This window comes from Onychostoma macrolepis, chromosome 06, assembly GCF_012432095.1.
Source record: "Onychostoma macrolepis isolate SWU-2019 chromosome 06, ASM1243209v1, whole genome shotgun sequence".
Taxonomy (NCBI): domain Eukaryota; kingdom Metazoa; phylum Chordata; class Actinopteri; order Cypriniformes; family Cyprinidae; genus Onychostoma; species Onychostoma macrolepis.
This window is the reverse complement of record NC_081160.1, coordinates 29,409,847-29,424,542: the sequence shown is the minus strand read 5'-3', so window position 1 is coordinate 29,424,542 and position 14,696 is coordinate 29,409,847. Positions and strand designations below refer to the sequence as shown.

The 14,696-nt window shown below is 34.1% G+C and overlaps 2 protein-coding genes across 2 annotated transcripts in view; one reads left to right on the top strand and one right to left on the bottom strand.

Annotated features, from left to right (window-relative positions):
- The window catches only part of rims4 (regulating synaptic membrane exocytosis 4), a 29,038-nt gene extending 27,499 nt beyond the window's left edge, over window positions 1-1,539 (top strand). The window contains exon 6 of the mRNA XM_058777840.1: window positions 723-1,539. Within this exon, the coding sequence (XP_058633823.1) occupies window positions 723-941 (219 nt within the window). The 3' untranslated portion in view covers window positions 942-1,539. The remainder of the gene's footprint in view (window positions 1-722) is intronic.
- Window positions 1,540-4,952: 3,413 nt separating this feature from the next.
- abraa (actin binding Rho activating protein a) lies at window positions 4,953-9,647 on the bottom strand. Its single transcript, XM_058779265.1, has 2 exons — window positions 8,657-9,647; window positions 4,953-6,306 (listed from the first exon to the last, which is right to left on the bottom strand). Exons 1-2 carry the CDS (start codon window positions 9,431-9,433, stop codon window positions 5,869-5,871), a joined length of 1,215 nt encoding a protein of 404 aa, XP_058635248.1. The 5' UTR covers window positions 9,434-9,647; the 3' UTR covers window positions 4,953-5,868.
- Window positions 9,648-14,696: the final 5,049 nt, after the last annotated feature.

Sequence of the window (14,696 nt, the reverse complement as noted above, 5' to 3'; positions counted from 1 at the left end):
AGCAATAGCCAAAAATAGATTGTATGGGTCAAAAATATCGATTTTTCTTTTATGATTTAAAAATCATTAGGATATTAAGTAAAGATCTAAGAAAGAATTTTAAAATAGTTGTATCTCGGCCAAATAATGTCCGATCCTAACAAACCATACATCAATGGAAAGCTTATTTATTGTGGTCCAGGGTCACATATGCATTTCAAATTATGTGATTCACCCAGATTAATGGAATTAGCAAAAAAATATTATGAATTATGGTAAATTCAAAATTGACAATTATGAATTTATGAATTTACAAGGAATATATACATTTCAAATTGTGAGATTTTATCCAGATTAATTAGATTAATTAACAGAACTAGCAAAAAATTATTTTGAACTATGATCAATTTAAAATTGACAATTTTGAATTTACGGATTAGAAGGATTGCATACATTTAAAATTCTTAAAATCTATATAATTAAATTCATCTGGATTAATAAAACTAACCATTTACAAATTTATGAATTAGAAGGATTATATATATATATATATATATATATATATTTCAAATTCCATTCTGAGATTCATCCAGAATAATGGAATTAACTAAAAATAACTAAAACTGAGAATTCTGAAATGAACTATAAGGGTTATATACACATTTAAAATGTAGAATATTATAGTCAAAGATACTTTTCATCGTTCCTTATGATAACATGTTACTTCCATTTCTCATGAACAGGTCATCGTTTGGGGGAACTACGGCCGGATGGATCGTAAATGCTTCATGGGCGTGGCCCGCATCCTATTGGAGGAGCTGGATTTGACAAACATGGTGATTGGCTGGTACAAGCTTTTCCCCACCTCCTCTATGGTGGACCCCACGATGGCGCCGCTGATCCGCCACTCCTCACAGCTCTCTCTGGAGAGCACCGTGGGGCCGTGCTGCGAACGCTCCTAAGACTAACTACTCCACTAGATTTATTTTTCTCTGGAAGGGCTCTCACAGCCCCCCGATCCTAAGAGTGCTGGTTGTGCATGACTGCAGCACCGGAACCCTCTGGAATGTTCTAGAATTTCTTCAGAACAAATGACCTTTCTGGAATATTCCAGAATTGACCACAGAGGGAATGCTCTTTTTCAGCCTCTGAGAAAAAGACTTGAGGACTGGCAAAGAATGCAGACCAGACGTCTGGGCTTTAATTTAGCTTTCAACACATTAGCTTGTGATGGTCTGTATGAGGAATCGTCCTCCATTTAGAACTGAAAGCAGGTAAACGTTTGTGCAGGCATCATGTTGGGTGCTGCAACGGATGGGTTCGTGCAATATGACACACAATAGAAAGAAGAATGTATCGGTAATAAAAGTGCGGGTTTGCATTCATTTTCTTGTGTAATTAACAGGAATAGATATATGTCTTAAAAATATGTGTAGTTTGAAAAGAGTCTATGTTTGTAGTTCATGATTTCGTTCGCACACGGATCTTTTTCTGTTCGTGTCTCTTCCGTTTGTCTTTCTCATTACTAAACAGTGCCAATGCTGCCAGCAAGTGGCTTTATTTGTGGCTAGTGTCTATATTCGGTGACTACAGGCTTTATGAATCAATAATCTAAGCAGACACATGTTTAAAAAGACTATCTTTTCCCAAACAGTGACATGTCCAGTGACATGTCATTGTACGTTTTTCCCCACTATGACAGCATATGGAAAAATTCAAATGGATGCAAGATGCTGAAGTAACATAGTGATTATGAAATTAATAACTATGACAGATATGAGGTTTCTAAAGAGCAGAGTGATATAAACAGACACGATATATACATACATATATAATACAAGTTTATGATAACAAGTGACATGTACATAAAATTAATGAATTTAAATTTTAAATGAAATACTGAAAAAAAATCAAACTTGTGCAATCCATTAATAAGGCTGTGATTTTTAAAATTAACAGTAGGCCTAATGACCACTTCTGTAAATCCAAAAAAAAAAGATCAAATATCGGTCAGATTAATCGCCAAGGCCAGCATTTAAGAGTATATTACTAATTATTGAAAGATAATTTAGTTTTGCACTTTATAATCTTAAATGTCTTTCTTATAAGCAACCGCTAGTTTGGTTCTTCTTTACATTATGATATTATTTGTGACTTCGGGATGCAGAATCTACAGTAGCAATGATAAGGTTGTAGCATTAGATAGTAGCATACGCATGAAAGGCATCTTAGTTTGCCACCATCTAATGAGATTTTGCATGGAATCGATTGATACGGGATTATCGAGCGTTTTCGCTGGCAGTCAAGCAAACATGTAGCAGCCAGCGGACGATCAAACGAATACTGTTACATCGCACTGAGATGTGCCGTGTGCCGTCCTGATGCAAGAGCGGCGTCGGGGATTAATAAATACTGATACAAATGTTTTCATACGTTCTGAAATGATGAAAACGCCAGCACAGAAAGGGAAGAAACAGCATTCTGCATAGCCAAGAATTTTTACGTCCAGCATAAAAATATGACTATTTGTCAAGAAAATACACTATTTACCACTAGACAAAAGGATTTTTTAAAAGACTCATTCCTCTCTGAGAAGTTCAGGAGTGATGATTTCAATTAACGCTGAAAAATGTACCTCAGACACCCTCAACATGCTCATGTTGTGAAGGCCATATAAAGCACTGCCACATTCTTTTTGAAGACTTTAATGTTCATTGTCTTAAAAAGCAATAACTAAATGAATTTTTGCTCACTTTATTTGTTACAGGGAGTAAAGCCAGATTGTCTCTGCATTACATTAGAAACTTCTGCATCCATGTAGCAATATAGTAGATAGTCTGAGAGATCCTCGAGAATTTAGTGCCATTTCAAAGATGTGTTGATGAGCTAACAAAAAAAAAAAAATAATCTTGATCTAGAAAAACCTTTTCGGGCAATATAGTGCTTAGCATTGTATATTAATATAGATGATATATATTAATATGCATCAATTTAATACAGCATCATTTCATTGTTCATAGACGTCGATCGCTGTCTGAAAAACTACATATGAACTACATCTTTTTCGGTCTGTTTATTGTAAATAGACACCTTGGATTTAGTGGTTAAAACAATAATAAAACTGATTTGGGATGTCAGTATTGACATTTCTGTTTTTTAGGCTGTAAGCAACACATTTCTCCTGTTTCTATCAGCATGATGTTATTGCTGACATTTTAAAATCTGGATTGGATATATAATTGCTTTTAAACACCAAATACACTCCAGATGTTATAAAAGAATGTGATTTATAGAGTTTCAAATGAAATATCTCCATTCCACAGTAGTTTTTGTAAAGCCTTAACTTGTAAACCAGAGGTCTTAACACAGTTCCAGTTGTACGGCGGAGAAACGAGCATGCAAGAATGTCATTCTGCTTTTATTTCTATTCATTTTCTGTCTTTCTCTTTCTTTTTGTATTTACTATTCATTTAATCTGGTATATAGTCATGGCCTTTTGTCATCGCATTTTTCACCACACAATTTTGTAACTAATTAACCATCTACCATATCAGCTGTATTTGTTGAAGTTGATAGGGCAAAAATAATCAACATATTCCTAAAAATTGGATGCTGTGATATTTTTCTTTGTGGAGATACTTGTTTAAATCCTTATAACTATTCATTATATGTCAATTTGAATTGTAAAAATAACGTCACTGTTGATTAATGCACAATTTAGTGTATTGTTACTCTGTTGAAAATGGTTATACAGAATAAAACAGCTCACTCTGATTTACAAAACACGCGTTTGGCTGATGATTGCCTGACGCTTCATGGGTTTAAGAGGAGATTTATCCTGAAACCATCTGATAATCTTCGACGACTAACACATAACGTTAAGCTTATTGCGCACATCAGAGAGAATCAGATATTGAGTGTTATAGTTAGCCTGTCTGTCTGCTGCACTCAAGTCTTTATCAGGAGACCAAATGGCTTTTTAAGAGTTAGATCAAGGAAAATTAGATCAAGCACTCTCGATTTGGGAACTGAGCTGGATGTTGGTATTTTGGGGATACGGCTGAGTTTTATTATCGTGTGTGTGTGTGTGTGTGTGTGTGTGTGTGTAGCCACTGCCACTAACAAAGGAATAGATGAATAATCTTGTCCCTGTTTGATGTAATTACAAAGAATAAAGGTCCCTTTTATACACATCATACAGTATGCATCCCACACACATACATATTTTTTTTATATAATATAGCTTATTTATTTATTTGACATTTTCTAATAAAATGAATAAATAATAATAATAATAATAATAATAATGGCACCAATAATCTTTATTATGTTAAAATTCTATAATAATAAAATTTATATTTTTCTTAATATTTATATATATAATTTAATTTATACAAAGTATTATTAATATTTTATTACTATTATGCATAACATTTGTAGTATTAATAAAATATAAAAATATAGGAATTAGAAATTAAAATATAGAAATATAGAAATTATACAAAATAATAAATATAGAAAATGTTTATTTTGTAATATAATATTTGTTACACATACTGTCATATTTATTAAAATATCTATCTATACATAAAAGTTATATATATATATATATATATAAATATATATATATATATATATATATATATATAATGTTCATTTTGTAATAAAATATTTCTTATAAATATTACAATTATATAATTTTGTTAATATTGTTATATTTATATTACTGTTGCTTTGGGTAAAAGATTCCGCTAAATGACTAAATGTAAATGTAACATTAATATTACTACTAATAATACATTTAGTCCCCAATGCAAAGTAAACACACACACACACACACAAAATAATAATAATAATTGTGTTTAATAAGTGTGTTTACTTTGCATTGGGGAAGTTTCAATAGCCAAATTCAAACTTTTTACCTTCAAACTATCTTATTTACAAATAATTTAAAAAAATGAATTAGGACAATGTTGTATTTTCTATGACTCAACAGTTTTATTTAATATTTTACTGACAGGAAAAGAAATTCCACATCAAATAAATTAGTTGTTTTAAACTACATGACTGTATATCTTTAAATATTTATAACAAATCCTTCTGTAAGAAGACTATCATGCTTTCATTTTGAAAGAGGTTATTAAAATGAGCCACAAACACTGAACAATAAAACAACAGAAAGTGTCTGAAAGTAGATACAAATTAACAAAATGTTCAGATGGGAAATAATGCAAAGCCAAAAAAAAAAACAGACCCTACACCTATATTCTCACAGGGCCAAACTGATTTGTCATTGAATTACAAGCATGAAACATGAGATGATTTCCAAAACACTTCTAGACATCAAGGTTGGTGTGCTAAGCATTCAGAGGATGCCTGATGTTTGATGCATGAGGAGACAAACATGAGATCTGTATATTCCCTTGTGTAAACTGTGAGAGAGGAGTCGCCCTTACACCATCTCAAATATGAAGCTCCTCAACATTAAAATTAAATTCACTTTCAAAACACATCATGCACCTCTGTTTACGCACATCTCAGAGAGTTCATCGGTTTTCTGGAACGTTCTCAAGGTTCTAACATTTCATCCTGCTAAATACAATTATAAATAGAGGGCTAATTTGAAACTAGATACCTAGAATCTAATTTAAAGTCATTTAAAAGTAGTTAGTTTATAACTACTTATCCGGTGCAAAAAAACAAAAACAAACAAACGAAAAAACATCAAAACAATCATTTTTCGAATTTGCGCAGCTTTTGCAATGCGTAAAAACAACAACAATGCACCATTTTGACATGTTACACTGCTACTTGTTGGAAAAAGTAGGTTTTAGAAAAAAATGGAGGTAAAATTAGTTTTACACTGCAACTTAGCAACTTTCCGGAAAATTAAACTAGTAATGTGATTATTATGTCATCATCCTGGCCCTTCCAGAGCATCTCGCCCTCAAAGTCCACCATCTTGTGTTTGCGACAGCGCAACAAAATTCCCACAACTTTATCGGAGATTTTAACGTAGCGGTCGAACAGGCGGCCGAAGGTGATGTAGATATGACCCTCTTTATCCCGCTGGCCCATGTCGCGTATGATAAAGCACATCTCCTCCATCTCACGGTAGATGTGTTTCTGGGCCCGATCGGCACGCTGGGCTGTTTTGGATCCCTCTTTGGGCTGCCCGTATCCCGCGTCGCCCTTGTGGAGTCGAATAGCCATGGCATGTTCATAGTCAAACTCTTCGCTGAAAGGGTTGAGCTTCTGACCTTCAATGTGGTCTTTAGCGAACAGCTGCCACTTGCTCCTCAAGTCGTTCATCGTGGCTATTTTAATCTGAGAGGACAAGATTCATATGTTATTCATATGTTAGTCACATCACATTTAGTGTATGTTTTGAAGAATTAATGCTGAAAAAGAAATATGAATTAAGATGAATTTGCTTGGTTTGTGGATTTAGTTGTATATGTACAGAATTTTATAAACAAACAAATAAATAAATATTTTAGAAAATAATGAAATTAATAATTAATTTTTATTATCAATGTTGAAAACAGTTGTGCAAATAAATAAATACTAATGAATAATGCAAATAAATGAGTTTTATAATTAATATGAAATATTTATTTATAAATTAAACATATACATAACTTTTACAGTATTCAACAAGAAACATTTCTTATTATTATCAATGTACAGTTAATTAACAGTTGTGCAAATGTACACAAAAAAAGATTAATGAATTAATATAAAATATTTATTAATTTAATTTATGAATAGTTTTTACAATATTCAACATTGTAGAAAGTTGTATTCAACATTTCATATTGCTGAAAACAGATATTTATTTACACATTCAACAAGAAAGGAATTGAGGTCATAGTATTTAATGTGGCCTAGGTGGCATCATACGCTAAAGATTTCAGAGGTTATTTATTATTATTAAATCATTTTAGTAGTAGTATTAATAATAATAATAATAATAATAATAATTCACCTTAAAAGACAAACATTTTTTCTTTAGATTAGCATGCACAATAAGACTAGGAATGTTTATTTGTAATTTAGATTTCTTGTTGACTTCTTATTGTAAACATCTTTGTTTACAATAATATATTATTCAGATCTTGTCTAAGGTGTAGACAACCTGGCTTGTCACCAGACTGTCACATTACACTACTGTCTGTCTGACATGCCTGAGCATTACTGTTAAATATTTCTCAGGATGTCTTAAAGGGGCACTTATTTCACATCGGCGCCATCTGAACCCGTGCAAATGCGTCCTGTGAAACACAAGCTGGTGAATCAAATACCACGGTGACACAGCCGTGATGGATCTCACTCATCAAGTTGAGGGTGAGCATGCTGCTTTTTGAAGGTCAGATGTAAATGATCCATCACTGTTTTTATTTACATATATTCCATTGCGGCAGAACATGTCTGAGTCTATGATGGAACATTATGCTGCCGTGAAAGTATAGTTGGACTGTGACGAGCTATAAATCTCAGCTTGCAATTACTTACAGGAAAACATCTATATATTACAATAACACTGTTGTATGGTCAAGAATTCATTTTTTGATTAAAGCCTTGAATGAATAGTCTGTTCATTTGCAGTTAGCTGTGATTTTTATTTGGTTTTCAACCAAAAAACTCATATTCAGCAATTCAAGTCATTCAATTTCATCAAAATAGATTCCCTATTAAAACGCATTTACTAGATTTTGATTATAGATTTTGTGAGTATTTTAAGAGAGACAACCGCATTTAAATTAATCTCGCCTCCAACCAAACAAAAACCCATCACTAGAACCAAGTCCCCGCCCTACTTTTTATTTTTATTTTTTTACTTATCACTATTTATTTATTTATTTTGATTTTCCATTGTACATCACAAAATGGAAAAGATACATGCCTTTAATGTAAATGTGGCTGCCACTACATGAACTTTTCAAGAGTGAATTCAGTTTTCACTCCCATAACAACTGAATTCAATGTGAACAGAATAAGATTCTCAACCAAATTACATTGAAAATATGAAAACATATGGCAGTGCCTATTTACACTACTGTAAAAAAAGGTAAAATTATAGAATATATTTTAAAAATTGTCATCTAAAATGCGCTATAATTAATATTCGCCTTTTAACGCCGAGCATGCAAACATGTCCAAGTTTATTTGTATAGAGCATTGAATGGCACTACAATTTATGTTTGTTTTAAACTTATATTTTTGTTTTGTTCTGTAATGAATAAAGTTAAATTTAAATGATTTTTTTTTTTTGTGGAGCACTAAAATACATGTCTATAGTATTTGTTTATAAACTTTTTTAATTTACCGGTATTTTACATTATTTCTGAATTTAATACTAAAATGTGACTTATACAATGTGACTTATCTGTGTGATTTTTTATTCTCTCAGCAATGCAATTTTGATTTGTTGTGACTTATAGTCAGTATAAAAATATCAAACAAAAATAGTTGCTCACACGAAGTGCTAATAGCCATACAGGCTATTCACACAAAGTTCGAACAGAAGTAATACGCTATTTAAACTAAAGCTATAATTTCTAAGCGGGCAGTTCTAATTGGGGGCGGAGTTAGTTCAAATAGCTTTTGACAATTAGTTTGGCTATTTGCACTCAGTACAAATAGAATATAGCATGAATTGTACAGATAAACGTACCTTGTGTCTGCTGACATGTTTCTTAGGCTCACTCTCATTCTGATCGCTGTTGTCGCTAAGAGACGCTTCCTCCCCAAAACCACTGTCCTCGGCATCTGAACTGCTACTTCGGGATCCCATTGTCTTTTCCTCTTTTCGTCCGAGCGCTTTCGCCAAAGTTCCTCCTTTGCCACCACAGTAGCGTCTCCTGGTGGGAGATTCGTTACCAAGAAAGTTTTTGGTGTCCTCTGATGTGAGCTGATTGGTGTTGATCTTCTCCTTGATGACGCTCACTAGGTCTTTCCCGTATTCGCTACATTTTGGTGTGATGGCTTTAGTCACCATTACGGTCTTGATCTGGTCATCTGCATCTTCTTCGCTGTTCACCGAAACCACACGAGGTGTAACCAAGAGTTTCATCTCACTCTTCTCCTTCTGCTTTTCTTTCGCATCTTCAATGATGGTATCAGGCATCCATCCGCTTGGGATCGTGTCTTGCTTGTCGGTGCGTTTGTTCGCCCAGCTTTGCCAGCTTTTGGCGAGGCTGTTCACCGTCGAAGCCACCTTGATCTTTCTGACGGCTCTGCTGAAAGGCCGGTTTTGCTGGACAGCAGCAGTACTCATGGTTCTTGTTGTGTTTCCTGGTTGGCGAGGTTCAAATCTCAAGATTCGTAATCCGTTTGGATGCTGCTGGTGGAAACCGGGGTCTTTTATATGAATAGAAAAGGAAGTGTCTTCTGAGGTGGGCGGTGTGACATTCCTCTGGATGCACATGGTGGCCACTGTGACCCCAAACATGCTAATGGAATTTCCCCAGTGGAATAACAGGTGGCCACGTTATGACCAACCAAAAACACTTCTGTCCAACCGTGCAAAAATCACTCCTGACATCACACCTGACTGCATCTCTTGTTTTAGATGCACCCATGATCTCACCAAACCCTAAAACTGCTCAAGGCCGCCTATAGATCCTGATGAAACAGCTACAAAAATGCATGCTCTTCTCCACTGCCATGGCATATTTTTGTTCAACGTGCCAGAACTCAGTGTGATGATCTATTTTTGCAGACTGGGTGTTGAATTGTGCATGTGCGCGCTTCTGTTGATTGATACACAGGCCTGTTCTTAAAGCGCAAGCCAAGCTATTTTAAGCAGGAGTCGTGTTGAGGGAAAACTTAGGATGAGCCTTGGATTTGCACATCGACTCTGTTTCATTTATACTGCTTTGCAGATAAAATAGTGATTAGTATTATTAGAGTATTAATCTGCTAGACATTTTCATAAGGTTAACCATTAAACAGCTAGGTTACTGCAGAGATAATGCGTAAAGCAGGGGTTCGTAACAACCCAAATTAAAAAAATGGCCTGCAGATTTGTTCTGATTAGGTCACGTACAGCTATGCTAAATTAAAATAATCAAATGCAACTAACAATTTAATGGCTACTGCATCAGTAGGATTGTAAAATATATTTCCCATATTTTTGGCGCTGTTGCCTGCATGTTCAATCAAACCCTGCAACATTTTCTAGCTGGAAGCTAGTGAAATTATACAGATGCCAACATGGAAAGATTGCTTGACATCTAAGAGGGGAACCACTGACTTCTCTTCTGAAATCAATTATTAAGAGAAAAACGAGTCCAACAACAGAACCAGTTTGTTCTTGAGTGGTGTACTGCAAAGTTAGCATTTAAAAGAAATAATGTTTCTAAAATCAGTATTGGAGATGATAAACATTTTGCATAATTCATGGTAATATTAATACATTTTGATGTCTGATGTTAAAGACACTTTTGTATGATAATTTTGGCACTTTGTTTGATCGCCAGTTGTAAAATGTAAACATCTGCATTGTGATGCAAAAACAGTTAAGAACAAGTTTGCACTGCATTATATGTGAAACCTGCTGAACTGATAAGGTCACACACAAAAACGCAAAATTTAAATAAAGTAATAAAATGCAATTTGAGAGTCATTTGCAAACCAAAAGTGACAATTTTCTTATTCAGCCTTAGTTACGTCATTATGCATAGTAATATCAATACATGTCAATGTTTAATTTCTAAAGACTTCCTATTTACTTTTGCCTCGTGTAGAAAATGTAATGTAAAAATCTAGGTTGTGACGCAAAACCATTCGAGACCCAGTTCACATTGCCTTTTACAACTTGCTAACGTGAATCCTGCCCTAGATAACTCCAAGTGATGCTATACCTTAATTGCTCAAGGATTATCAGAAATCTGTGTGCGATAAATATATTCCCGCCTCTTAAATGTCTTTGCTTGTTTTTAGCTCCCACACAAGATCCCTGAATCTTTGGGGACAAAAATAAAACGACTGTCATTTTGGATGTTGTTCTCATCTCTTCCTGCTTCCTCTGGCTTATGGTGACTCACATACGGAGGAGTGTACCGAGGAAAGAAACCGTCACTTATATCACCGCTAACACCACCAGCTGGATGCACTTACCGACTCACAATGCAGCTCAACACACTAACATTAATGCTCATTAAAAGCTTCACTGACTGGCCAATGTAGCATCTCCTAATGTATCTGTAAAAGCAAATGCATTCACAACCTCAGACGATTCACATTTAACTCATTCGGATACGTAAATGGCTTTCTGTAGGAAGAAAATAACAAAGGAGATTTATTGATCTCTCAATAATAGCTCTAATATTGCAATCGTCAATCTCGAAAATGAAATTATAAGAAGAACAAATCGAGACTTTTGTCTGCCTACTGTTTCGAAAGAGATTTCAACATCACATCAAATCTGTATTCAGACATTCCAAGTCTCACCATCTGACTCTTCCAAGGCAATAACTGTACTGAAATTTCTATATGAAAATCTTCCCTTCCACTCAAATCCCATTTGTACATTTGTATATTTACATATTTAAATGTAACATAACTGAGAACTCTATTAAGGCTCAATTGTCCTAGATGTATAGTACAACTCACACAACACCAAATGGTAAAGCTATTAGCATTGAAAAACACATTACAATAAATGTGCTTTATAATATATGCAATGAGCCGACATTCAACTCTATAATAACCTGAATGCATGTCTAATCTCACTTGGGCATTAGTGCAAAGATTGAACTGCACATAGAATCATTTCTTCTTTCACGCAGTCATCTCATTAACAGACCATGAGTAATGGGCTAATCAACACTGTGCTAGGCTATGACGTTAGCCCTGCACAGTAGTCAGTCGTTTCATTGACAGCGCTACATGTCAGCGCGACTAGCTTTAGCGCACACAGCAGTAGTGGTTTGACAGCTTGGGTATCATTAGAAACCAGCTTGGATGAGACAATTAGTGTCCTCGCGCTCCGTTTGGTCCTCGTAAACAAGCCAACCCTGCATTTTAGCACACAGCTGTATCGCTAATTGTCTCCAGCAAAAAACATGCTTGATTTTGAAGTATTTCATATTAAATGATGTGAAGGACAGCCTTATGCTTTGAAATGTTATTTATGTATACACATTGTGGTTAGCCCATGCTTGCAAAAAAGTGCCATTGTACTACCACATTTTTTAGTCATGGTATCAATTCCTGTCAGGATAAAGTTATGAATGCAGGAATTTATTTTCTTGTTTTGGAAACATGATGACTGGACTCTAATAATAATGGGTTACCACCTAGCAATGATATGACACAGACCTGCTGAAGTCACTTTGTATTTCTGCCTCTGTTCTATTAACAGACAACCTGACCCACAAAGTACCCTTGAACTATATATATTCACCACAATATTTTTACCGTGCCTTGTCAGTAGCTTTGGTATGGCATGCCTGTCGTGCTGTCACCATAATACTTGCATTACATTTATACCTTCTTTATCTTTCTCTCAGGCACCAACTCTACTTCTTTTTTTTTTTTTTTTTGCATATAACACAGATGAATTAAATATATCAACTCACAAGCTAGATAAAAAAAATTAAATTAAATTAAAAAAATTCATAAACTAGATTAACTGTAGTTTCACTAACAACAACAAAAAAGGAATTACCATAATTTTTGGTCATGGTCGAATAATGTGATGCAATCATCATCATCATCATTATCATTATTATTAATATAGTACTTCAAGGTATTTCCAAGTAGTGGTATTCTTTATATCGTTCTGTAGCATGGTATATAAAAGTACCGTGCCATGAACAGTATATGTATTTTGCATTTGTTAATATACATACTGATATATGTATTTTTGCTTGTTTTTTTTTTTGTTTGTTTATAATGCATGCCAGCCTCTAAGGTTATTTTCATGGTGAAAACTATACTTGAGTTACTAAAGTTTTAAATAGAATCTGATATTTAAAATATATTTTTGCTAAAAGTTCTAAAACTAAATTTGTATTCATTTAAATGTTTTTCAAAAGGTATCAATGGATCAAAAGTTGTTTTCTTTTGAAGAAGTACACAAAAAAAAAGGTGTAGAAACAGTTTTCACTAAATTGTTAGTATTTCACAATTAATTACAAAGCAACAGAATTGAATTAAACATGAACTTTTAAAGTAGAAACACTGAAATAGTATTTTCTTGTAAAAAGTACTGCCACAGTACTGCTGTAGCCTAATATTATAGTCAAAGTAGACAGTGCCATCTGATACTGTAATTCTGTAAGGCTAGGTGTTTGGAATTGCAGTTGTATTCTTAAACCAGAACTTCATTCTCAGAGCGCTCAAGAAGTAGATACAATTTTACCACACGGACCACCTAATTTAGCCATCCAGTGAGTCTGAATGAACAAACCAGAAATACAAAGCTTACAGAAGAGTCACCAGGTACTGCGAGAGGTGTTAAAAGACACCAAGACGTCCATCCTCTCTCTGTCTTTCTGTGTATGTTGATGAGGACTGGTGTGGTTTGTGAGTCATTTCTGAGTATGACTCAGATCAGATACTCAAACTGTCCTCAGACACTCTCAGCACGCAGCCAGCACCTGCTCAAGACGCACATGCTCTAAAATAAACCCTCCCTCTCCATTTTTCCTTCTCACCTCCCCATACCCCCCACCCTCTCGTTTTGAATCTCGAATCCGTTTTTTGTCTATTGCTTTCCTGCTTGTCTTTCTCATATCAATAGATGCAATCAGGTCTGAATCGCGAGTGTGTCGCGACCCCCGACCGCATGCAGACTGAAGTCACTGATTGTGCTTTGTTGAATACGTCTGATGAGATTTGACAGATTATCATGCATGCCATTTTTCTTTTTCACATACAGATTTAGCCTTTTGCAACCGTTGCTTCCTGTGTAACACTGAAGAAATTCTCTTGCTTAAAATCTGCGGCCTGTCACAGTGTGCTGATCAAAAGCAATTTGTAGGAAAGCAAAAGCGGGAAAATGCTACAAATAATTTGTCTTTTTGATGGACTTATCATGATATGTTATATATGTTGTCGTTTTCATTTTCTCTGAAGATTATCTAGAATTACACATCCAGTTTAATGGTATAGCCATGTGAAGAAAACTTCATCGCCCCACATGAAGATGGAGGTTTGTTACCGCCACACTTCCAATGATTTGGATTAAATATTATCAGTTCACAAGCCAGATTTTAGTTTCAATAATTTTCACAGAAAAACTATAGTACCATGGTACAGTGATAATAATACAATGCAGTGCAATTCAATGCAATAAAAAAATTAAAATAAGCAAACAAATAAAATGTAAAAGCTTTTTTTATTGGTCCAGAAATTACCATGTTAGTACTATGGTAAAACTACTAAAACTAAAAAATATTTGCAATTATGTGTCTTTGTATTGTTATTCTAGCATCATTGACATAATATTATAGATTATTTAATATATAAATATATATAAATTTGATAAATTAAATAAGTAAATGAACCAGTGAATCTTATACAGTAATGATTATTATTTATTTATTTTGCATTACGGCATTGAGAATTTCACAATGCAAAAAAAACAAAACATAACTGTCCTAAAAACAGGCTTCATTTTCTGCAAAGTACAATTTCTTAATACTTTCTTTTGATCAAACATGTTCTTGACAGACGTGAGATTCACCTGCGAGTGAGATCACATG

Coding starts and splice junctions, on each gene's coding strand:
- abraa (XM_058779265.1), bottom strand. CDS start 9,433: ATGTTTGGGGTCACAGTGGCCACCATGTGCATCCAGAGGAATGTCACA. Junction 6,307..8,656: donor AACATGTCAGCAGACACAAG/GTACGTTTATCT, acceptor TTGTCCTCTCAG/ATTAAAATAGCCACGATGAA.